Source organism: Pleurodeles waltl, chromosome 3_1, assembly GCF_031143425.1.
Source record: "Pleurodeles waltl isolate 20211129_DDA chromosome 3_1, aPleWal1.hap1.20221129, whole genome shotgun sequence".
In the NCBI taxonomy this organism is placed as follows: domain Eukaryota; kingdom Metazoa; phylum Chordata; class Amphibia; order Caudata; family Salamandridae; genus Pleurodeles; species Pleurodeles waltl.
Window position 1 is genome coordinate 162,282,871 of NC_090440.1, and position 24,599 is coordinate 162,307,469.

Genomic DNA, 24,599 nt, shown 5'->3' on the forward strand with positions numbered 1-24,599 from the left:
GCATCGTTTTGGGGGGTGGCAGCACTGATGTCATGTGATCTTTTGTGTGAAGTACAACAGGTGATAAGGGATCCCAGAGCAAGATGGATTTAGGTAAGCACTACGATTCACCAACAGCTGGTTCATTTCATAAGCTATTGTGGTCCCATTGAAGATGATGCTTCCTCTCTTGATGAGCTATATAATAACCTTATGGTGCACGCGGGGCAGGTGATAGTGGTTTAAGGAGGGGATTTTAGTGTAATAAAGGATGTCACACTGGTTTGTTCTCGAGCAAGCAAGTAGCAAAACAAGCTGAGTTCTTGCTACTTTTTAGAAAAGTTGAGATGCAACTTTGTATCAATCAATCCTTGGCGGGCTGACCATCCTTTGTGAAAAGAGGACACCTATTTTCCCAAGCGATATAATTCTGCCTCTAGTATTGCCTTCTTTTTAGTATCCCATAGTTACTATAGAAGTAAAACCGGTACACTAGCCAACCCTTTTTTCTGACCACTCAACCCCATACGTAGATCTGCAGTTGGTGGATCGCAGAGCTGATGGTGCTTTGAGAAGTATCTATTACCTGACACAAACTGGGTTGCAAATATTGATATAGCAATAGATTATTTTTTCATACGAAATGTTGGTACAGCTTCCTCTTTTGCCATTTGAAGTGCATGGAAGGCCTTTATTCTGGGGGAGGTGAACTCTTTTAAGAAGCAAATTAATTAGCAAAGACAAGCACAGACCATAGCCTTGCAGTCCGAACTCGATTTGGCCACGCTTGAGTAGCCTACAATTCACACACTTGGTTACTAAAGCTAACATAAAACAAGCACGTTTAGATTTAAAAAAAATATTTCATGTCAATAGAAATAGTAAACCAGAACACATGCTGTGACGCCGCGCCTCACCATGATGTCTCTTTCTCCGACCGCGCTCGGATCACGCCCCCGATTTTCGGGGAGCCGTCCTCTGTGTTTTTTTCCCGTTTTGGCGACGCGTTCCAGGAAGCATGTTTTGTGCTCCAGGTCGCGTCGCCCTTACCTATTTTACGGAATCCTTTATTTTTACTGTCGATGGTCGTCTCTTTCTTGTCTTTTTTTCCCTTTCTTCTTGGTTTCTGTGCACTTCATTTTCTCTGCATTCCTGCTGGTCTCCATGTTGTCTTCTTCCTGTTTCTATTTCCCAGCATGCCATTTTCTTTTATACTACAAACTTTTTCCTATTCTTTTCTATGGGCTTTTCCCAATTCAAGATGGTGTTGTTTCACTTTCCTGTGATGTCACTTCCAGTTTTCCAGTATATGAGTCACTTAGGCCCTCATTCTGACCCTGGCGGTTTGTAACCGCCAGGGCAGAGGGCAGAGGAAGCACCGCCAACAGGCTGGCGGTGCTTCCGGGGCAATTCTGACCGCGGCGGTAAAGCTGCGGTCAGAAAAGGGGAACCGGCGGTTTCCCGCCGGTTTTCCCCTGCCCCAGGGAATCCTCCATGGCGGCGCTGCATGCAGCGCCGCCATGGGGATTCCGACCCCCTTCCCGCCAGCCTGTTCCTGGCGGTTTACACCGCCAGGAAGAGGCTGGCGGGAACGGGTGTCGTGGGGCCCCCTAACAGGCCCCCATTAAGATTTTCAGTGTCTGCTTGGCAGACACTGAAAATCGTGACGGGTGCAACTGCATCCGTCGCACCCCAGCAAATCCGCCGGCTCCATTCGGAGCCGGCTTCATCTTTGCTGGGGCTTTCCCGCTGGGCCGGCGGGCGATCTTTTGAAGATCGCCCGCCGGCCCAGCTGGAAAGTTGGAATGCTCCCCGCGGTCATTTGACCGCGGGGTGGTGTTTGGGTGGTTTCCACCCAGCGGGCGGCGCCCGCCGCCCGCCGCCCGCCGGGGTCGGAATGACCCCCTTAGTCTTGCTCTGCCTTGCGTTGCAAACACTTCCCTTCGGTGGTGCTCTTCGCTCCTGTTAATCGTTTCTGTTTCGCTGTTGGTGATTTTTGCCTGTTGTCCTGTTTTCAAGTCCTGTTCTTTTCTTCCTTTTCAGGAGTTCCTGTTTTGAGGTTTTTTCCCCATTTCTTGGGGTTTTTCCTCTAGGACTCCTTCTGGATGGTACGGTCTGCTTAGGCGTTTTCTGTCAAGCGGCACCGTGGCTACTAGAAAAGGTCGCCCCTATCTGGGTTTATCCAGAACCAGCAGAAGACCGGGTGTCCTTTCAAATCCTGCATCCAGAGGTGAGAAGCCGTGTGTAGTTCGTGACAGATTGAAACGCCTAAAGATTCTGCGTTGCGAGGCAGCCATGGAAGGACCACAGGGAGATGTGGCAGAAAATGCACAAGCCATGCTGCAGACAGTCCAACAAGATCAAGAGTTACAGCAATTGCGGGCTGAAAACACTGCACTATGACAATTCCTGTCTTCCCGGTCAGTGGACATACCACATGTATCTGCTGCTACTCCTCGATATTCAGGAGATCCTCAGAAAATAAAAGGAGTTTCTGGATGCCCTAACGGTCTTCTTTGCTTTTTGTCCACTCCAATTTTACTCCGATAAGGCTAAGGTGCGCTATCCGATCAGTGCCTTGTCTGGTCCTGCACTTACTTGGGTGACTCCCGTGGTCTCTGCGGAAGATCCAGTCCTGACTAATTATCCTGCTTTCTTGAATCTCTTCAAACAGATGTTTGAAAGGCCTGGGGTGGAAGCAGCGACAGAGGAGGCCTTCTGTGACATACAGCAGGGCAATCAGGACGTTCTGCAGTATATAACCCATTTCAAACAATTGGCAGCCGAAACCTCTTGGGTGGAACGCACCTTTGTAACCTTGTTCCGCCGAGGTCTGCATGAAGAAATTAAGGATGAATTAGTACATTCCACTCCAGCCCGGTCCTTAAAGGAATTGATGGACCAAGTCATGAACATTGAATATAGACTACGAGAGCGCAAGATGGAAAGAAGAAGAACGCGAGTTCCATATCAGCCTGGTAATTATCGTACCAGCAGTCAGCGAACTGATGATGTCCCTTCTGAAGCCTCTCCATCTTCCACAGAAGTACCCATGCAGATTGCCCTAGTCTGTGGTCCGTTAACTGAGTCAGAAAAGGAGGATAGAAGACGAAAAGGACTTTGTCTTTATTGTGGTAAAGCTGGCCATCTGATTCGTAGTTGCCCTGTTCGTCCCTCCAGACCTTCAAGAAACGCCAACTCCCGTCCCCTGTAAGGAAGAAGGAGACGGGAGGAGCTGAAGTGCCATCGATATGTTCCTCCAGAGAAAGTATGTCCACCCTGTTTATCCTTTCGGTCATGTTACAATGTTCACAAGGTCAGGAAAAACAACTCCTAGCGCTTATAGACTGGGGAGCCAGCGGAATCTATTTGGATGAGACCTGGGCTAAGAATAAGGGAATTCCACATATTCCTAAAGAAAATCCTGAGCAGGTACACACAGTTGATGTCTCTCCTTTAACCTCAGTTCCTGTGGTGGCCTCTACTCCTACACTCTGTTTGACTTTTGGAGGGCACCAAGAACATGTTGCCCTTGACCTTATTGCCTCACCGAATCACACAATGATTTTAGGAATACCCTGGTTAACCCGGCACAACCCCTATATCAATTGGGAGACGAGAACCATATCTTTAACGCCTTTGTTTTGTCAGCATAATTGTTATTCAACTAACTCTTGTTGGTCTCCTAAAAGATCCTTTCAGTCAACTAAGGATATTAATAACACTATAAATATGATTCAAGGAGTTCCATACTGGATCTTTCAGAAACCCAGTAATCCCATTCTACCTCCTTATCGAATCTATGACTGTGCTGTTCCCTTGGTTCCCAATGAAGTAGTACCTTTTGGTTGAATGTATTCATTGACAGATCAAGAAAAGAAGGTGCTCAAGGAATACCTAGATGACAACTTAAAGAACGGGTTAATTGCTCCTTCTACGTCTCCTGCTGGGGCTCCTCTTTTCTTTGTCCCCAAGAAGACGAAAGATCTGCGTCCATGTGTCGATTTTCGCGGACTCAATAAGATAACAATCAAGGATCGTTATCCCTTGCCCTTAATTCGGGATATATTGGATGCCATCCAAGGAGCCAAGATGTTCACCAAATTAGATCTAAGGGGTGCCTATCATTTTTTATGAATCAAAGAAGGAGATTAATTGAAAACAGCTTTCCGTACTCCCTTCGGCCACTATGAGTATTGTGTCATGCTTTTTGGACTGACCAGTGCAGCTTCAGTTTTCCAACGATTCATGGGTTCAGTGTTCTCTGACTTATTAAATCACTATGTAGTAATCTATCTGGATGACATCTTGATATATTCCCGTTATCCTGAGCAACATACGGAACATGTACTGCAGGTCTTGGAAAGACTTAAAAGGAATCAGTTATATTGTAAACCAGAGAAGTGTACATTTCATAAGACCGAAGTGAATTATTTGGGATTCAGTATCAATCAACAAGGAATATCCATGGACCCAGACAAAGTAAGAGCCATCCTAGACTGGCCTTCTCCATCATCAGTAAAAGAAACTCAATGCTTTCTAAGGCTATCAAACTTCTATCGCCAGTTTATTCAGGACTTTGCCTATCTACAAAGTTTCATTACCCAAACTATCAAGAAAGAAAATTTGAAGAAGGGCTTTTTTCTGGACCGAAAGTGCTGAAAGGGCCTATCAAGAATTAAAGAAGTCCTTCACCCAAGCACCCATTCTGCGACATCCGGACACTACTAAAAATTTTATAGTGGTGACAGATGCCTCTGACAGAGCTATAGGAGCAGTTCTGCTTCAGAAACAAGACGATGATGGATTAGAACATCCTATATTCTATCTTTCTCATATTTTGACAGAAGCAGAACGTAATTATTCAGTAGTGGAACGAGAATTACTTGCTCTCAAAGTAGCATGTAAGGAATGGAGGCATTTCTTGATGGGTACCAGAGAGCCTTTTGAACCCAGGACTGACCACCGCAATTTACAATGTCTTCGAAGTTTCCAGTGTTGCAACAGTCGCCAAGCAAGATGGGCCTTCTTCTTTAGCCAGTATGATTTTGTGATAACTTACATACCTGGATCCCAGAATTTACTGACAGATGCTTTATCCTGTCGATATCCTGACGTCGCTAATATCTCCTCTCCACACATTATTGAGTCCAGTAGAATCATAGGAGCTACTCAATCTTTTCAAGAACGCGTCAAATCTGAGTAGCAGTTTCTTCCTATTGCAGAATGGAATAAAGTGACACCCTTCTTACAGAAGGAAAATGATTACTTCTATCATCAGAAGTCTCTTTTCTTACCTACTAAAAAGGTACAGACGGAGGCATTACAAATGTGCCATGATTCCCCGGTAGCTGGAATTCAAGGAATCAAGAAGACCCAGGAGCTGCTGCAACAATCTTTTTGGTGGCCTTCCCTTAAGAAAGATACAGAATCCTATGTCTTAGCATGTCCAGTATGTGCCCAGACCAAGACACCCAGAATTAAACCAGCAGGTTTATTAATGCCTTTACCTGTTCCGTCAGCTCCTTGGTGTACTCTTTCCATTGATTTCATTTGTTACTTACCATCCTCTACTGGTAACCATGTAATTATGGTAACAGTTGATTCCTTCATCAAGATGGCACACTTCACAGCCTTGAAAAAATTAGCAACAGCTCCTGAAATGAGTCGCATATTCATGCAAGATATTTTTCGCCTCCATGGTCTTCCACAAGAGGTAATTTCGGACAGAGGGCATATGTGTCACGATTCTAGAGAGCTTTTTGTTCTTTGTTAAATATTGAGGTGTCCTTGTCCTCTGGTTTCCATCCACAAACTAATGGTCAAACTGAACGAGTGAATCAGGAACTTGAACAATACTTGAGATGTTACTGTAATACCACTCAAAGTAATTGGTCGGATTTTCTTGCCCTTGCCGAATTCTCCTACAACAACACAGTTCATAGTGCGACCAGAGCCACACCTTTTTATTGCACCTATGGTTTTCATCCTAGGGCCATGTCCACTGTTCCCTGTAAAACTTCACTTGTTCCTGCAGTCACTTCTTTTGCACGACGGATCCGCCAAATCCAGGGCCTAATCCATACAACTCTCTTAGCTTCTAAACAAGCAATGAAACAAAAAGCGGATTGTCATCGACAGACAGCACCCTCGTATCAAGTAGGACACAAAGTGTGGCTTTCCTCCAGATTACTACCCTCTTGATTCTCAATAAATTCAAACCACGTTTTTATGGACCCTTTTGGATTTTGCAAATCTTTAATCCTGTTGCTGTTCGCCTGCGGTTGCCTCATACTTGGAGGGTTCATCCTGTTTTTCATGTATCCCAGTTGAAACCTTTCATTCCTGATCCATACCACCAACACTTCCAACGACCTCCTCCTCTTTCTGTGGACGTCCATCCTGAATATGAAGTACAAGAGGTTTGTGATTCCCAATTTCTTCGGAACAGACTGCAGTTTTTGATCCACTGGAAGGGCTACCCTCTCAGTGACTGCTCTTGTGAGGATGCCTCCTCCGTCCATGCTCCCCGCTTGGTGTGCCTATTTTTTGCCCGTCACCCTGACAAACCTGGGGCCTCGGGGAGGGGACCTACTGTGACGCCGCGCCTCACTGCGGCATCTCTTCCTCCGCTTGCGGTCGGATCGCGCCTCCGATTTTCAGAGCGCCGTCCTCCGTGTTTTTTTTTCCCAGTTTGGCGACGCGTTCCAGGAAGCATGTTTTGTGCTCCCGGTCGCGTCGCCCTTACCTATTTTAGGGAATCCTTTCTTTTTCCTGTCGATGGTGGTCTATTTCTTGTCTTTTTTTTCCCTTTCTTCTTGGTTTCTGTGAACTTCATTTTCTCGGCATTCCTGCTTCTCTCCATTTTGTCTTCTTCCTGTTTCTATTTCCCAGCATGCCCTTTTCTTTTTTATACAAACTTTTTCCTATTCTTTTCTATGGGCTTTTCCCAATTCAAGATGGTGTTGTTTCACTTTCCTGTGATGTCACTTCCTGTTTTCCAGTATATAAGTCACTCAGTCTTGCTCTGCCTTGCGTTGCAAACACTTCCCTTCGGTGGTGATCTTCGCTCCTGTTCATCGTTCCTGTTTCGCTGTTGGTGATTTTTGCCTGTTGTCCTGTTGTCAAGTCCTGTTTTTTCTTCCTTTCCAGGAGTTCCTGTTTTGAGTTTTTTTCCCCCTTTGTTGGGGTTTTTACTCTGGGACTCCTTCTGGAGGGTACGATCTGCTTAGGTGTTTTCTGTCAAGCGGCACCGTGGCTACTAGAAAAGGTCACCCCTATCTGGGTTTATCCAGAACCAGCAGAAGACGGGGTGTCCTTTCAAATCCTGCATCCTGAGGTGAGAAGCCGTGTGCAGTTCGTGACATATGCTTCCAGAATAGCAATGAGGAATGCAAGTATGTGGGGCGGTTCTTGGCATGGTCAGTTAAAAAGAAAAGGTGTAGTGATACTATCAAAACTAATTATGATGTGGCTGAGTATAAAGTGGTCACACAGTCTGATTTAATCAGCAAAGTGTTCATTGATCACTAAACAGGGCTATATGCGTCAGTCCATGAATCCACACCTGCAGCTAAAAAAAACTTTTCACAGATGATATGATATTATATTTGGTCCCCGAGGAACAAAACACCGAATTGCGTTTGCTAAGATCCAAAAATGTACAGACATCGGTGAGTCTAAAATGAACCAGTCCAAATCTGAGGCTTTGTTACTCAGCAGTGCCCCTCCGTCCTTCCTGTTGAAATGAGAGAGCACTATTCCCACACTCGCGCCATTCAATGTTTTGAGATCTACGTTACAACTAACATAGCAGACTTTATTCACCTTAATTACACAGCTACTTCGAATAAGGCTCAATGCTTACTACTTCAATAGCATTCACTGTCCCTTTCTATTGTTGGACGTGTAGCACCAGGTATTTGTATTTATTTTTTAAAATATTATGATTAAAACCCAGCAATCGTTTAGAGAGATTGACCAAATGATAGGTAATTTTTATAGAAAGGGAAGAAGTCCTGTGCTAGCTTGAAGACATTACAGCTAAATCTTCATATTAAAATGTACTACCATGCTGCCTTCCTCGACTGGCTTGTTCGGGCTATATCCAGTCAGACTCACTCTCACTGTTTCTACCTTCAGTTGATGTTTGGTGAGGCTGGTACTAAGCTCCTTCTCTTTTTAGGAGTACCTAAATTACCGAAGCTTACTAGATACAAGCTACCTCATATTCTCTCTTTCAGATCTGAGAAGATAAAACGTGAGTTTCAGATGCCCAATATCATCCATCTCTGCAGCTAAGAGACTGCTTTCTTCTAGGGATACAGTTAGAGAACTAAGCCATTGAGGGTTGGGAACATGTAGGGTGTTGCAGACTCTGTGATTTTTTGTTGGCTGGCGAAGTGAAGCCCTACCAACAATTGACTTTCAATAACTTGGCGACCTCCTCTAAATTTACATTGCCTATCTACAAATCAGCCATTTTTTATGAGAAAGCCGTCATGCCTCCAACGAGATTGCTGAAGTTACCAGCAAGGCTTTTTTTTTATGACCTGTCTTAAAGGGATTGGCAACTGGTATTGTCAACTGTATCAGAGGTTGCAGGAAAAAGTGGTTCCTTCGGTTCTTGCTATAGCAGTGGCCTCCGCAGATTATAAGAGCAATGGCCATCTCTGGACATGTTATAATCAAATGGCCTAAAAAGCCATTTGAGGAGCAAATTATAAAAGGATGTCCTTTTACTCAAAATGGATGTTATATTATACTCCACATTGAATACAAAAGATGTATTCTACTGCTTTAGCCGTATGATTTAGGTGTTGTAATATTAAGGGCAATTGGTCACACATTTGCTTTACATGTTCCTCCTTGTACCTTTTTTGGGATCATATTTTTCACTTTATTAGCCGCAAGCTTTAGATCGACCTACGCCCAGATCCCTATGGCTCTAAGGCCTGTATTTATACTCGGTTTGCGCCGAATAAGTGTCTTTTTTTTTTTAACGCTAATTCGACACAAACCTAACTCCATATTTATACTTTGGCACTAGACCCGTCTAGCACCAAAGTTATGGAGTTAACGTAATTTTTTTACCGTGAAAACCTACCTTGCCTCAATGAGATGCAAGGTAGGCGTTTCTGGGCAAAAAATGACTCTAAGGCCCTTGCGCCTTATTTATCCTTCCGTGCAAAAATTGTGCATGGGAGGGAGGCGGGCCTAAATAATGGCGCTAAGCTTGCTTAGCGCCATTAATTAACGCCTGGGTCAGGGCAGGCGTTAGGGGACCTGTGGGCTCCTTTCCATGGTAGAACACTATGGAATAAGTCCACAGGTGCCCTCCCCAGGCCCCAGGAACATCCCCACCCACAACAGTGGGACAGTTGAGGATGGGGGACCCTAACCCAGGTAAGTACAGGTAAGTAAAGGTAAGTATTTATCTTTTTTTTTTAAATACCACAGGGGGCCCATACATGGCACAGGGTGCAATGGCCATTCCCAGGGGACCCTTCTCCCCTGTGCTGGCCATTGGTGTGGTGGGCATGACTCCTGCCTTTTGTAAGTCAGGAGTCATGTGGTATGGTAGGTTTAGCGTCAAGAAATGACGCTACTCTGGTTAGTCATCTTTCTCTAGCCCACCCTTTGCGTCGGCTAGCGCCATTCCAAAAACATGGCGCCCGACCGGCGTCTTGGAATGGCGCTAGCCAGCACTATACTTTTTCACGCAAAACTGCACTAACGCAGTTTTGCGTGAAAAAGTATAAATCTGGCCCTAAATTTAGTATGACGCCTGCATATAGGCAGATCACTATACGGCAACAGCAATTTATTTTTATAGCCTCGCTGGCCGCTAGATCTTTAATTTTACAAAAAAGGAGAACTACAGAGGTGAGAACTGAGGCTAGCAAAACATTCAGGGAAATCTGGCAAGTTTTATCTGAATGAAATGTAATCTAACGCAATGAATTTCACTACCTGATACTGCATGAAGTTCAGTATTTTGATTTTAGAGAGTGTTCCATGCCTGTACCTGTTCTCTATGCTGCTTTGTATGAATATGGTTTTACCTTTGCTATGACAGCTTGTATAACATTTGTTATACGTATAAGCATGGTGAGGAATGCTTATAATGTACTTTTTCTAATGAATAAATAAAAAAGAATGCAGGGACAATATTTATTCTAACCACCGTAGCCTTATAACATTATTAAAAATCTTCCAGAATTTTCCTTTGGTCTTTGACATGATAAATTAATACAAACATATCAAAAACATGCTGGGCAGTTTCCCTCTGTGGATTGAATCACTGCTGATCCTTGTTTGCAGTTTCTCCAGTAACATCATTTGAGCATTGCTCTTTTATCCTACTCTCCTCATTGATCAAAGAAATTGATCTGAAAGGTGTACAAGCTTTTGCATCTTTGCCATTCTTGCTAAAACACATTTTCCATCTCAAGCGTTTTGGACATTTTAAAAGACAAGCAACCTGACGACCTGTTGTCGCATTCCTTTCCCATACTCCACTGCTTCCACAATCTCCTGAGCAGTAATTAAAGTGCCAGCATTGTTACTCTCATTTTTTGCTCAGTGCAGAGTTATTTTTGTTTTTCAAAATATTTCCAATTTCAGTATGGGCATAGTTGTAATCATCCTGACAGAGGAGTTCAAAGAATGTTTGAAAGGTTTGTGTGACCTATCCATTGTGTACACTATCAGGATTGAATATGGGTCATATATTTGCCTGCTGAGTTTTGAGGATTTTTTCGACTTTGTTAGTCTTTACAGGAATTTGCTTGAATTGGTATTATTCTCATAATACCCGAGACGACTAAAGTATCAGGCCACTTTCTTTTAATGACCATTAAGTTTTGAAACTGTTGCTGTGGGTAAAAACATTTTATCACCCAGCACTTGTCGATCTTAACATCACATCTTCCAGCAAAGGTTTCATGAGCTGAGAGATTCCTATTGTTTATTCTAGAGTCAAATATTAAACTAAGTTGTAAGACTACTGACATTTGCTCTACACAACTGCATGTGGTGTCAACATTTATTGTGATCAATTCTTCCATTTGTTTACTTAGAGCCTCACTTATAGGTTGGCAGTTGGGTCATCCTCGGTCAAGGCAATGGAGTAAATTACTATGTCGCCCTGACAAAGGTGCACCCACCAAATTTGGAAATGTTCGCTGTCCCACCAGACATTTCAAGCATTGCAGGAAGCGCTGCCATGGCGGTTCCTGCTAATCCATTTTAACTTTGCCGGATGACTCCATCAAACTTAACAGAGTAGTCTGGCAAGATTACCTTTCGTTTTTGAGTTTCAAAAACAAAATTGCATTAGTGGATTTTATTTAAAAATAAAAGTAAAAAAACAATGCCCCCTTGCCATGGGAGTTTTCTCCTATGGCGATGAGGCATTGGGCACTTTTCAGTGGCTCCTTAACGCCAGGTTTTTCCTGATCGTGATGAGCATTGAAAACAACTAAATGTCTTCTCATCTAAATTCGGTAGCCAAACATATAGCCAGTAGTCTCCGCAATCATTAGACTATGGTCTGTCTGAATCAAAATCTGGTGTATTGACCATACTGTTGGTAGGGAGGGAGGGTGCAGAGTTCCCACTTTACCAACATTTAACTCAGGCCCTCAGTTCTCAGTGTAGACGATGTTACTAACCAGTGAGTGAGGAATTTCCACATGATCATATTTTGGATTTTCTCACAATTATTATTAGCAAAGATTGCTCGGATAAGCACATTTGGGAATTCTGACCTTGCAAGAGTTTAAGAACTAGCTAGTTTGTGAGAATTGATTAAGCTTATGCAAACAGAAGGTGTTGTCACGGTCATTTAGATTTAGCATTTTACATATATCTGGCAGATCCACAGTCAGTATAGGATGTTTGACAGTCCTGTGAACGTCTACAGAATGAATTACCCAAATCTACATAGATTTGCAAACCCATTAGGAATTGCTATTTTATTTATACCTATGTTGTACATTAGGAACTGCGATCCCCTAATTGAGATTTGGTAAGAATTACAATTAGAGAATCGCAATTCCTATCTTCGGTACTGTTAGAGCAGACATTTTGTTTGGCACAGAAGTCAGCATTGGGTGACTTTATATTCCAATTTAAAAGCCTAACAGAGATGCACTAATATGTATTTGAAAGTGTACACATGTTGTTCTATGATGGACATTATGCCTTACGTTGGTGGACATCCTGCTTACCATGGAGGACGTTGTGCCCAACCGTGTTTAATAAAATGCTAACCTGATTTATAACAATGTTTGAGAATAATTAATCATCAGCGTGAATTATTATGAGTAGGAAATAATTATGATTTAAGTTGATTTATGTGAGTTATTAGTTTAAAGTTACATGGGTGCAGAAAAATAAATGCATGTCTCCGTCATATTTGGTGTAATGAAAAATGTCCTAGCTATCGTAACGGAAAGTTTAAATTCTATTAAGGACTTGGAGGCGAGGATTATGCCTTATTTTCTCCACTTTATTGAACAGCAGCCAAGAACAAAACGATAACTACAACTCCCATGAAGACTTGGGAAAATGGAGTACAGTCTCAACGAATAAAAAACAGGCATTTTGTCCAATCAGCAATAGGCAGTCCATAACATAGTCCTTCCTTGCTATTTGTCCAATCAGCAATAGGCAGTCCATAACATAGTCCTTCCTTGCTATCTCCTCCTCCTCTTTCGAAGCGCGAGCCCGTCAAGAACCATCATGAAGTATCTTGTTTTGTTGTGTCAGATCCTTGAAAGAATGAAACAGATTAAAAGAGAGCTAATTGTGATAATTTCTCGTTGCCCTTTTTTTTATTTTTATAAATGCAACATATTCATACATGACAAGCGTGAAAAAACATGACTCAAAATTTACTTACTAAGTACGGGGAGGGATCACTTAAAACTGTGGTATTATAAGGTGAGCAGGGTGGGATAATCCTCGCCTCTGAGTCCTTAATAGAATTGAAACTTTCCGTTACAATAGCTAGGAAATTTTTCATTCTATGTCAGGACCGGAGGTGAGGATTATGCTAGTTTAAAGCTTGTTTACAACCAACTGAGCAATATTCGAGACTGGTTTGAAATAGAACCTCTTAAAGGTAGAATCCGATGACCAGTCTGCTGCATTCATGATATCCTCCAAACAGGCACCTAAGTTGAATGCTTTAGAGGCCATTGCTCCACGAGCAGAATGTGCACCAAAAAGGGAAAGATTAATGCCCGCTTCTTGCATGACCCAATGAACCCAGCGAGCAATGGTAGGAGAAGAAACAGCTCAGTGAGGTTTACGCAATGCAATAAGGAGTTGATTTTCACCAGGAGGACGGAGTTCAAAGGACATGTCCTCGTATGCCTTAAAGCATCGTACCACGCACAGTTTTGGGGCATCTGGGAAAGACGGATGAGAGATAATTCTGGTATTTGTCTTTGTACGTCTACCTACCGTAAACGAGACTCCTGAAGGAGAAAAGGATCTGTGAGAAATATCTAGAGCACGGACATCAGAAACTCTTCTACAAGATATCAAACAAAGCAGCATGGCTAACTTACCTGAGAGTTCCTTTCTGGAAAGATGCTGATTATGTTGCAAAGAAAGGAAGAGGTTCAAAACTTGATTAACATCCCAAAGAGAAGAGTACCGGGGTTACGGAGGTAAAGAGAGTCTTATGCCCTGGAGAAGACGACACACCAGTTTATGTTCTCCACAGGAAAACCATCCACCAAAACGTGTCCAGCTCAAATAGCGGATCGGTAAGAATTAATAGAACGATATGCGAGACCTTTGGAAGCAAGGTCAGCAAGGAAGTTAAGAACATGAACTATATCTGTTTCCACGGGATTAAAACTCCTTCACAAACACCAACGGGTCCATCTTCCCCACGCCGATTTGTAACGTTTACAGGTGCTGGGGGCCCATGCTTTGGATAATAGGTTCTCAGCTTGTTGCGAAAGTCCCTGGACCGACCATCGTCCCCGGAAATCCGCCACGCCATCAAGGACAAGGAACCCTCTAGAACCATTTGGTGAGGCGTACCATTCGGACTGAGAAGAAGCAAGGGAAACAGGGGGTGTCGGATTGGAGAATCCCAAGAAAGTTCCAGAAGCACTGGAAACCATATTTGAGACCTCCAGATTGGAGTTATCAGCACTATGGACGCCAGCTGGCAACGCACTTCGGCAGATGTTCGAGTAATCATCACAAAGGGAGGAAAAGCGTAAGCTTTCTCTTGACTCCAGTCCTGTAGAAATGCATCTGTGCCAGTTGACAACGGATCTGGTCTCCAACTGAAGAACCTGGAGAGTTGATGGTCCAGTCAGGAAGCAAAAATATCGACCGAAAACGGTCCCCAAAGTTGGGACAGAGAAGAAAACACTTCTGGATGAAGTTTCCATAGACTGGAGTCTTTGAGGTGTCGGGAGTGAAAGTCTGCAACTTGATTCTGGCTTCCCGGGAGGTATTGTGCTGTCACAGAAACCCGTGGTCCAGGCAGTACTGCCAAAAACTGGACACCAGATTGGAAAGTGTTTTGGACCGAGTGCCACCCAGATGATTGTTATACCGGACCGCAGAAATATTGTCCATCTTCAAGAGGACGCTCGATTGGATAGAGTCCTTGGTCCAGCATTTGACTGCAAATGAACCAGCTAGAAGCTCGAGACAATTTATATGCAAGTTCTGTTCCTCTAAAGACCAGGTTCCCCCGGTGGAGAAATCCCCGCATCGAGCACCCCAGCCTATTCTGCTGGCGTCTGACTCTATGACCAAATCTGGAGCGGAACCGAAAATAGCTCTGCCGTTCCAGGCTTCCATATGTGAAAGCCACCAACGAATTTCCTCTAACTCTTCCTGTGAAAGGGTCACTTTTTGAGAGTACATTAGGCCTTTGCGTAGATGAGCTGCTTTGAGAGGTTAAAGAGCTCAGTAATGCAGCGGACCCGGGAATATTGCCTGAATGGAGGAAGAAAGAAGTCCTATGAGGTGGGCAATTTGACGCAGGTAGACTTTTTGTTTGACCAGAGTGCGACGTAATTTGTGACGTATTTTCGTCATCTTGCGGAAAGGAAGACTTAGAGTGGCAGACACCGAATCGATGGTGAAGCCTAAAAAGACCACTCTTTGAGAAGGGGTTAGAAGGGACTTGGCTTCGTTTATGATAAACCCTAGGCCTTGTAACAAGTTGACTGTTACCTGTAGGTGGACAGAAAGTTGTTTGGGACATTGAGCTAGTAGTAAAATGTCGTTGAGATAAACAATTGGTCGAATTCCCTGAGCTCTGAGGTGTTCCACCACCGGTTTGAGGCCCTTGGTGAAGCACCACGGAGCTGAGGAAAGTCCGAACGGAAGGGTAGTGAACTTGAATGTTTGATTTCCCCTGAAAATTTTAAGAAAATGCCTGTGGGGTGGGAAGATAGGAATGGTGAGATAGGCGTCTTTTAAATCGAGATGAGCCATCCAATCCAGAGGGCACAGCACATCCCGAAGAAGGTGGATCCCTTCCATTTTGAAGTGGCGATACACAAGCCACTCGTTGAACTCCTTTAGATTGATAACCGGTCATCGACTGCCATCTGTTTTGCCCACTAGGAAGATATTGCTTATGAAACGTCAAGGATGTGGGATTGTTGGACAGATAGCTTGTTTGTGCAACAAGGCTGTAATTTCTGTGTCCACTAAAATGGCGTCTTGCGAAGAAAACACCAGGAGTTTTGGAAGGGAAAATTGCTCGGGAGTTCCTACAAATTCTATATGGAAACCTTGTATTGTCTGTAAGACCCATCCATCCTGTGTAATTTGCCTCCATTCGTGGATACAATTCGCCAAACGACGCCCTACTTTTAAAAGGGAAGAAGGGATAACACTTACCGTAAGAGGATGTTGATGTAGATCCTCTACCACCACAATGTCTGAAGCGTCTGGCCCTGGTTGGGTAGAAGTTGGCAAAGCGGTTGTGATCTTGGAACTGTGTCTGCCTGGAGCCTTGCCCTCTGAAGGAGTTGGTTGATTGTAGACGGCCGGACGAGCAGCCCCTGCCTCGGCCTGCCCAATGGAAAATTTGAGTGGGAAAAACCTTTTTTATTGAGGAGTGTGCTTTGTCCACGGAAGTGAAAGTATTCACAAACTTCCCTAACTCTTTTATGAAGGGTTCACCAAACAAACCTCCTTGCGCTACCGGACCTGCTTCAGAATCGGCCAGATCTCCTAGCTCCGGATCCACTTTAATTAACAAAGAACGACGGCGTTCGGTGGAAAGAGCACAGTTAGCATTTCCCAAACAAATGATAGCACGCTGTGCCCAGCCTGACAGGTCCTCTGGAGAAATTAATGTACCAGAGGATTTACCGTCTTCCGCCATGTCAAGGATTTTTGTCAAGGGGCCCAAGACATCAAGAAGTTTATCTCAACATGCCCTCCAAGACCTGTCAATTCCTTTCTTAGGATCTTTTATACATTTTTGAAGGAAAGTAGACATCCTGGGGTCTAACTCCGGAGTGATGGCCACCTTATCTGCTAAAGAAGGTCGAGGACATTCTACCCGTAGACAATTACGAGAATCTTTTTCTAGCGGTTTCTGATGTGTCCCGCTACGCAAGATGCCACCTTGTCAGACGGAGCCCATTCAGATGACCCAGGATGTATAATGTCATCTGGATCTAACATGTCTGAGAGTGCAGGAGCAGGCTGCGACCCAGAAGGAAGCCAAGGTCTGGATTGACTGGCGTCTGTTTCCTAGTCCCCAGAAGAATCACTGTTAGGGAAGACAGGTGACAGGGCCCTTGAGGTATCTAAAGGAAAAGGGGGATCAGAAGGGGAAATTAGGGAATTCCTGACTTTATCAAAGAGATCTACGTCAATACCCAATTCACAAGGACGCTTAGAAGGAGGTGCGTCTGTGAAAGTCTCACTGGAGGCAGGAGGGGCCGAAGGTATACCAGTAGAGGTTGAGAACTTTGCGCATTTGCGTGCTATTTGTTGAGATAATCTGTCCTCGAGGTGACCAGTTACTTCAGAAACAGCCCTATAAATGGACTTATCCACAGCATCAAAACATTCCTCCTCCTCATTAAGATCCATATTAGAAATATGGGAAAAAAATTATAGAATAATATAAATAATAAAATATTTAGAGCAGTATTAAAGGAATAATATATATATAGCTGGGTGTCAGCTTATAAATTGAAGAGTGTTATACAGATAGTAAGAGAGGCTAAAGCCAGGGACACTACACCCCAGTGCATAGTAATATCTAGAGGGGTAAAATAGCAATATTTATTGCTTACCTGGGAGTATGTCCCATAAAACGGCAATAAATATAACCAAAAGGGTTAAATTTAATTAAATTGAATAAATAAATACAGACCCCGATAAAGCAACAGGCCGTCAGAGCCTTTTTTAAGCTTTAAATTATATGAATACCGACCCTAGAAGGCAGGGCGTCTCTCTCCAGGCAGGGAACTAATCAAGAAAAAACTAACGCGCTGAGGAGAAAACTCGTTTCACGCTGAGGTAAGTAGCAAAACGTGCGTCTCCTTCAGCGCAACTCCTTCAGCGCGTCCGTTGCTAAGGGAAACCTTCCCGACGAGCGCCCTCTGGCGGTCACCGGGAAGTTCTCCCACAGTGGAAAACGCTCGTGAAGGGGCGAAAAACACTCCTGCGAGTAAAATAAACCAATATACACATAATAAATATGAATAACAGTACAAATACTATATAATGTAAAATAATCATCGACAGCAAGAAAATGGTGACTTAACTCGGCTGCGAGCAGCGAAGAAAGAGGATGAGGAGATAGCAAGGAAGGACTATGTTATGGACTGCCTATTGTGGATTGGACAAAATGCCTGTTTTTTATTTGTTGAGACTGTACTCCATTTTCCCAAGTCTTCATGGGAGTTGTAGTTATCGTTTTGTTCTTGGCTGCTGTTCAATAAAGTGGAGAAAGTAAGGCATAATCTTCGCCTCCGGTCCTGACACAGAATTTGTTAACAAAGGTTGCAATTAATATTGAAATGCTTTCCATATTTTATGAAGTGTTATTAATGAGATACATTCAAGAGTTTTAGGCCCGTATTTATACTTTTTTTGCGCCGCATTTGCGTAGTTTTTTGACGCAAAAACAGCGCAAACTTGCAAAATGCCATTGTATTTTGTAGGTTTGCGCCGTTTTGCGCCAAAAAGCGGCGCAAATGCGGCGCTAAAAAAAGGATAAATACGGGCCTTAATATTTTGCATTTTTATTAATGGTTATATGAATCAATTGAATTTCTTGTGCTAGCATAACTAGGCCTGAAGTTTTACATTTGCAGCAGTAATGAAAAGCTGAATTGTTTCTTTTCCTTTATCCTGAATTTTTCCATTAAGCCATCTCACTTATTTAGCAAAAAGTTATATTGTATTATGTGTAAGTCTTTTTCTGTTGACCTTGGAACTGGTACATCGAGAGCAGGAAATTTAACATCAACACAGACCCCATTGTTCAATCATTCTGGTCTCATGTGAATCGTTGGAACTGTTGTGAGCCCTGGGAAGATTTTGGAATGTTTTATTTAATGTATAGAGTTGCTAGTTATTGCCGGTGTCACACTGAAGGACAGATGACTTCATATCTACCCTGAGAGAATCTGGAGATGTTGCAAACTTAATGGGTGCTCTAAATTTCATTGGATAGTGTCCTTTTACGAAACGTGGTCCTATTAAGTTGACCAATCAAATTGGTTTGGACATTTCTAGTTAGGCAGAGACTTTTGCAACTTTTAGTTAGTCCTTTCATGCTATTTAGTCCTAATTCTGTCTCCATTTAATCCTCACCCCATTAAGTTCCCCATTCTATTCTCATACTGTTAAGTTCCTTCTTGTATTGCTAAACTGCCCCTTTAAATTCAATTGTTAACTTGTCCTATGCATGTTCCTGATGTGCAGCTTGTGTTCTGCACTTTCCCCTGATGATGTTTCTGATGAATTGTGCTGAATCTGACATGTTCTGCTGACAAGCCTGAAATTGTATGCTGTTCTGGGGAGAGGTATAAAAAATTGTAATGTTGTTTGTCCCCTTGCCGTATTTGAATGAGTTGATCATGCTGTTATATTTTTTTTATTTTTAATTAGTCTAGTCTAACATGAGATAGATGATTTTTCGAAATTATTTTTGTCTTTGCTTTCTTTTTGCTTTTGCCCGTATGTGTTAGCCCATTCCCACACATGCTTGTCTTAATTTGCAATAGTAGTAGGGATAATCATCCTCATCAAATTTTATGTATTGACCTATGAATTTGGAGTTGACTGATGTCACCATCTGATGAATTGAAATAATTTTCTGTTGCACAAATATTATCATTGCTTGTGTGTGTAATTCTTCTGGAATGTGTAATGGTATTGATGTTGAGTAGATTAAATTTGTCTTGCAGATTTGGACAGCCTATGGTTTTCATTTACTTATATTTTATAGTTTTACTCACTATTTACTTGACTTTGGCTTTGTGGTTGTAATAAAGTTTTGTAACCTTTTGATTGGAGTTTTGTTTCCAATGCCCATTTGGTTATGGTGTTTAAATTTGTTGTTGTATTGATTGAGACTTGAGTGAATGTATTTTATTTTACCACACTCTTTACTGGGTCCAAAGATCCCATCGACCTCGGTGGAAGTGTTTTTAAATCCTGACCAGGAGGAAAAAACGCGATCTCAGTACACAAGCACCAAGTCACCTGTTCAGACTAAGGACTTCTGCACACAACATATGTTTACTGTGCTTGCTTGAAACAAAAATCTTTTTATCTCTCTGACAAAGGTTAATTGAAGGCGTTCCACCACACAACCTTACTAGGCACTTACAAGTGTATGTGAAATTAAAATGAGTATTGATGTGAACATGTTGCAGCCTGTAATCCTTGTAGTATTCTGAGGTAGAGAATATGATTACCAAACACTAATATACACATCACACAACTCCCCTGCAGTACTTGGTCAATGGGATTTATCCCTAATTCAAGGCTGACTAGACACACTAGGTATGCATACCTTAATTGAGGAACACTTACATCTTTTGTAAGCCTAAGTGGAACCTCAATCAGTGAGAACTGCACCACACAAGCGTGCAGCCATTTGATTTCACTGGTTCGCAACAAGAAATTCTTTTTGAGAAGCAGCCCTCTGACGCTGACTGCTTGCAACCCCCCGTGTTAGAAAATCGAGCAGGAAGCCCTCCTAGCGACCGGAAATCGCACTGGGGGACGCCAAACCTTGCTTGCACTCCCCACCTCCAATTCTGGAGCCTCTCATTCTTTTCCATTGTCCTTGCATTGCTCAAACATGAAACAAATTCTGCCACGTGGCGACTGGTAGAATTTGGTGGGAACGCTGCATTACAGGACTAATGTAGTCGCCAAATTTCTCCAATTCCGCAACCAGAATTGAAAGTTCTGGCCAAGCTGAATTTTGCTTGACATGGATACTTAAAGGCTTCCGGTGGTGACATTCTGTGAATAGCTACAGAGCTTGTGGTGTTGGAAAAATACTGATGGTGTCTCAGATCAGCAGTCAAAAAAATATATGAAGTAACCTATTTGTTTTTTTGGTTTGCAGGTCCTACAATGAAACTCCGACGGCGAGCTGTTCTTGAAAAGTATAAAAATGAAGTTGAACTGTTTTATGAAGCTTAAGAAGCAAGCATCCTCCTTCATGCCTTCCCTGGAACAGTTTACATGAGCAAAAGTCGACAGTATTGGGTCCTACACCTTCACCAACTCTATGCAGAGAAGAACCCCCAATGAAAGAGCAACCACAAACGTCCAACTTTATCAATCACTCTGAATGTAGAAATATTATGAAGAAAATGGTCTGTAAATATTTCGGGTTTTATCTATATTAACAATATATGTGTTTGATTAACATACTGTTTACTGTGTGCACAATAATCTGTGGAAATGAAAGCACAAGCTGCTTGTTGTAAATGTGTTCTCAGTATGTGTTAATACTGTGCTTTTGTGTAAAGAAACCATCCTTGTTAGTGTACCCCTCTACAGTCACTGTTAAGTGTTGCATTGCACTGAACTGGTATGAAATACAGTGTTCATCATCCTGTTGTTATAAAATTTCGCGTGTTTTGTCCTCTCCTCGTGATCTTCCACCATGCCCAGTTTTGCTGTTTCCATTTGTATTATGTATCAGTATCGAAGCCTGATTGATAAATTAATGGCCGGAATGAATGAAAATGATTTGTTATTTTTCTTGCTTGTTCTGGTTGTTTTTATGTTAAAGTAAAACGGAATATAAAGTGTATATCCCGATTCAGAATGGCGGGTTCATTTTTACAGCTTATATTGAAATAAAGAAATATTCTCCGTACCACTAATGGCCAGACCTCTCCATTTCACACCTCTCCTCTCGAGGTTTCATTCATACCACCTCCAATAATGGAAGTACGTCACTGGGCACGATTGCCCGTAGTTATGATGGAAAAGGAGAAGCCAAAGTAAACAACACTATGGCAAGTACACCATATTTGGCACCCTGCTTTTTTCAGATAGTGTTATTATTTTTTCTTCCGTATGTTGATTCCTTAATGTTTGAGCTATGCAGCGCTGTGGCATTTCTGCGACAGCAGCTTTCTATATCTGTACTTCAAACATTGTTATTTATTTATTTTATTCAGTACACTCTATCTGTCTGCCCGTCTGGAAAAGGGCTCGTGACCCACATTTTTTATTTAATAAGAACAATTCCACTCCCAGACTTTTCATCATAACTTCTGGAAGCCCCAGAGGGCCCAGGGTTTGGGTGCACCTACACCACGATTTTTGGCGCAAATACATTTTGGTGGTGTAATGCTATTGCTGTCATCCATGCTGCAGCTGCCAGTCTGCTTGGGAGAGGGCTTTGAGAGTGTTGTAATATGTTTCTGTCCGTCAGCGTCTCTCATTTCCTTTCAGGTGGCTGTGAGGGACTGTGGGAAGTCGGTGTGTCCCATGAAGGGGATGTGGACCTGGTCGGATAGTGTGATATATAATGTTTTACTACCACACTATATAAGGGCCATAGATGAGCTGCAGCCACTATAGAACAAATGTACCAGACCCATTACAATGGAAGATGAAGCCTCTGCCGATTACAGGTGACTTGGCCCGGGACCCAAAAACAGAGAAACCTAGTGGTGGGAGATGCTACTTCTGAATAATGACAATAGAAATTTTGTGGTACAAGAATATAGTGCAAAAAATATCGAAAGGCACATGGGAATAGAATATGTATAGGCTTACTATTCCTAACTCCACTTTTACATACTTTGGAGATATATATATATATATATGAGTTAGGTATAGAAAATCTGTACTTATTTATCTTTCAATGTTTTGGTTTTGATATTTTGTCCTCAACATTTCCATACATGATATTCTGTCTCCGGTCAGGAGGGGAACGGATTAGGTGTTCAGGAGGGCTCCTCCCTTTGGAGTATGTGTGACTATAAGGGGACTCCCCCCTCCCATAGACGAGGGGCAAATAGCCCAGCAGGAATAGGACTGCCGTGGTTTAGCTCCCCACAGGTAGGCTTTCTTCTTGTTTTCACTAGAGCACCTCCTAATGAGGCAGCCCTACAACTCACCATCCCTTCACACTTGAATATTTAGTGCATATACTTAGGGATCCCAGGCCCTGATGAATGTCCCCAGACCTTCTTTGGCTCTCGGAAGTGGGCAGAAACATGTTGGCCATTAATCAATAAATAGGTGACCCTTCGAGCCATTATTCTCAGTAGGTGTCCCATCACTTGCTTTTAACCATACCAGCAGTCACCACGAATAAAGGTGTACTATCACACAGGTGACAGACTAGGTGTTTTTATATTTTCCATAGCACAACTGGATCGCTTGTTTATCCAGATAATTCTAATTTCAGCATTCCCTCCAAGTTCTTTTAACAGTGAGGTTGAGTCCGTCCAGGTGGCACTGTCCTACCCAGATGGGGCTAGGTGGTCATATGATGAAGCAAGACACTATATAGTGTGTGAGACCACCTAGTCCGTAAAGGAAAATTCCTTTCCCCCTTCACAGCTACTTTTGACACACTACCAAGTCTCAAAGTCTGAGATCTAAGGGCCAAGGGAAATTTCTTTGCCACTGATCCCCAAATCAGACCCCATACTCCTTGTGTATATGGTTCTGAATGTGGGGAGACGTTTGGGGCCCTGGTTCTTTTTCTGAGCCAATCTCTCCCCCACTCTCCCTTTTGTGTTATGATCCTGTCTCTGATATTCTGGGGCACACTCGGAGGGAGTACAGTGGGTTTGTGGATACACTGCTGTCACAACGCCACTCACTTCCTTCCCATCTTCAAGAACATCACCTTGCATTCCATTTACCGTTTTTAGGTTGAGCGTGCAAGCGCTCTGACCTGTTGTAATCTATCTGTGGGCTTTTAACCACACCCACTGCATGCCCATCACTATCACTCATTTGTAGGCTTGCCTTTCAAATATCCTTTGTAATCATTGGTAAATACCTTATGTTTGTCCGTCCTTGGGGCGGTTTGGTTACTTCCTTGGACATCAACCCTATTCCATGGATAATTGCACGATTGCCGATACGTTTGACTGCTAGCGAACTTCTTTTTCTTTTTGTGTCTCTCCTTCGGGCTCAAGCTCATGGCAGCCATGGTGCTTTGAATCGGCTGGCTTATGTCAACTGTTTTACTTTTCATTTTCAATTTAAGTTACAAGAAAAGTCCAGTTAGGAATTTACAACGTTATCAGCTCTAACTTGAGCAAATGCGAGACCCATTGCATTGCAAATGCTTGTATTACCTTATATTGAGTCAAGGGGTTTGCAATCTTGGTCAAGCAAAATTCTGGAACTAGAAGTTTCCAGCCTGATATTACTGGTTGGTCGGCAACAGCAAAAGTTTAAATCAGTGACCCATTTTCATCTGTGTAGGATTCTTCAACCCTAATGTAGACAACCCCGAACCATTTAAATGTGTGTTTTCCAATCTGTTAGTCTATTCTTTCCCTATTATTATTGGGGGTGATTTTATAACCCTATTAGAACATTGGCATGTTGAGAGCTCCATTGAAAACAATGGAGTGTGGCTTCTAACAGCCAGTTTAAGCCCGGAGCTCCAACATTCCAATGTTTTCGTTCACAACTGTTGCTGTGAACTAAGGCCTCACGCAGCCTGAGGGGATTTTAATCCCCTCAGGGCTCTGTAAGGACTTTGTTTTATTTTTAGAAAATTCTGCCCTCTAGTGGTAGAATGTTCTAATAGCCTTATAGCCCTCCATAGCTGGGCTATACCGGCGGGCTATAATTGATAATTGTTGTGTTAGAGCTTCACGATAGTTGAGTGTGAATTCATCCAAGGTTTGGACCTATCCATTAAGTGCAATGATTTATATGAGATTATGTGATAGTTGGCGTATACAGGCTGGCACAGTGACAGATTATACCTTACACTGTAAAAAATATTGTCAATATTCAAGACTGATTTTCTAAAAAAGAAAGGCAGGAAGTGGATTGGGTGAAAGAAGTACAACACCTAACACTACACTTACCTAATTATGCAGCTGTTTGTTTAAAACTTAGGAAGCCCTATCAGAAGTGTT

At 42.8% G+C, this 24,599-nt stretch overlaps 1 protein-coding gene across 3 annotated transcripts in view; it reads left to right on the forward strand.

Moving 5' to 3' along the window:
• The window catches only part of ACSBG1 (acyl-CoA synthetase bubblegum family member 1), a 450,391-nt gene extending 429,039 nt beyond the window's left edge, over nt 1-21,352 (forward strand). For all 3 annotated transcript variants that reach the window (XM_069222050.1, XM_069222049.1, XM_069222051.1), the window contains exon 14: nt 20,588-21,352. In XM_069222050.1, the coding sequence (XP_069078151.1) occupies nt 20,588-20,664 (77 nt within the window). In that variant the 3' untranslated portion in view covers nt 20,665-21,352. The remainder of the gene's footprint in view (nt 1-20,587) is intronic.
• Nucleotides 21,353-24,599: the final 3,247 nt, after the last annotated feature.